Source organism: Phaethon lepturus, unplaced genomic scaffold, assembly GCF_000687285.1.
Source record: "Phaethon lepturus isolate BGI_N335 unplaced genomic scaffold, ASM68728v1 scaffold14501, whole genome shotgun sequence".
NCBI lineage: Eukaryota > Metazoa > Chordata > Aves > Phaethontiformes > Phaethontidae > Phaethon > Phaethon lepturus.
Window position 1 is genome coordinate 10,986 of NW_010517075.1, and position 1,454 is coordinate 12,439.

The following is a 1,454-nucleotide window of genomic DNA, read 5'->3' on the forward strand; positions in this document are numbered from 1 at the left end:
GTTTGCCGCGCCCCCGACCCCACCCCGCAGCCACTGGCAGCCAGACAGGGGACGGCCTGGCCTGGGGGGGCTCTGCACCCCTAGGGACATGCCCCTAGCCAGGTGGGGGGGCTCTGGCACCCCCGTCACCGTCCCCCTCCTTACTTTGCAGAGGAGATCACCACTGAGTGCTTGTCCGACTCCAGGATCTTGGCCAGGTGGAAGGCAACAGAGTCGGCATAGTGGGAGATCTGGGCCTGGGAGTGGTCGGGGAGGACAGCGGGAGATGTGACACCCTGCCGGGTGCCCCGCTCCAGGATGGAGCCTTGCCCAGCCAGCCCTGGACCGGGGACGAACAGCCCTCCTCAGCCTGCTCCTCCAGCCCCAAGGGCAGCCGTACCCACGCCACTGGGCAGAGGGGATGCTCAGCCTCAGCAGGAGGGAAACTGAGACAAGGGTTTGAGGGGAACATATGCAAGAGTCCAAAGTAGCCTGCTGGTAGCAGGCCAGCTCCCCCTCATCTGGCTGCCTGCTCCCAAGTGCATGTGCCAGGTTGAGACCTGCCAGACTCATTTCATCGCACACAGCCAGCTGCCAGCCCCCTAACAGCCCCAATCCCCAGGGACCCCCGGCACAACCTCTTCCTCTGCAATCCCACCCTGCTTGCCCCCAAATCAGCTGATGGGGTGAACAGGAACCCGCCCCGGAGCCTGCCCTCCCCCATCTCAAGCCCTCAGTCCCCAAAGGTGCCCACCTGGATGTTGGAGTCCCCGTTCTCCTCCTCCCTCAGGGCCGGGGGCAACTGCTTGGGGGCCTCGTAGGTCAGCACACTCCACCTGCCAAGCAGAGACCACGGCTGCCTGCCGCCTCCCGGCACCCCGGCACAAGGACACGTGGGCAGGGGATGAGGACAGTCTGCCCAAGAAGTGCCAAGGCTGTGGGGCAGGGAGCAGCGAGGCACGTGCCCCGTGCCATGCTCACCGGTCCAGCATCTTGGTGGTGGCCCTTTCCAGCTTCTCCAGGATCTGCAGCAGCTGGGTGTCATCGTCACACAGGCTACCCCAGCCCAGCACCCGTGCCAGGTCATTGCCGGTCCCCAGGGGCAGAACACCCAGCTGGCACTGCGGAGGAGGCATGGGGAGGGGCTCAGAGCAGCCCCCGAGGGCACCTGTGACACCCCAACCCTGCCATGCCCATCGCTCGCAGCACCCCGGAGCATGCTGGGGGCCTCCAAGATGCGGCTGGTGCCAGCGCTGGGGACGGTGCCGGCCCACGTTGGCGATGCCGGGCACTCCTGCTCACTTGCTTGTGGAGGCCAAGGGCATCGATCTCAGAGAGCACCCAGCCCACACTGCCGTCCCCCCCACACACCAGGATCCGGAAGGTGGAGAACTTCTGGAAGAGGCGCAGCCTGCGGAGGGGACAGGAGAGAGGGTCTGGGGGCTGCGCTGGGCACCCGGCAGCAGCCCGCCGGG

The 1,454-nt window shown here is 66.8% G+C and overlaps 1 protein-coding gene across 1 annotated transcript in view; it reads right to left on the reverse strand.

Moving 5' to 3' along the window:
• Positions 1–1,454, reverse strand: part of DGKK (diacylglycerol kinase, kappa) — a gene marked incomplete at its 5' end in the record, with an annotated part of 10,736 nt that overhangs the window by 5,897 nt on the left and 3,385 nt on the right. The window contains 4 exon segments of the mRNA XM_010296280.1: positions 145–236; positions 734–815; positions 961–1,100; positions 1,282–1,390. Of these exon segments, the coding sequence (XP_010294582.1) occupies positions 145–236; positions 734–815; positions 961–1,100; positions 1,282–1,390 (423 nt within the window).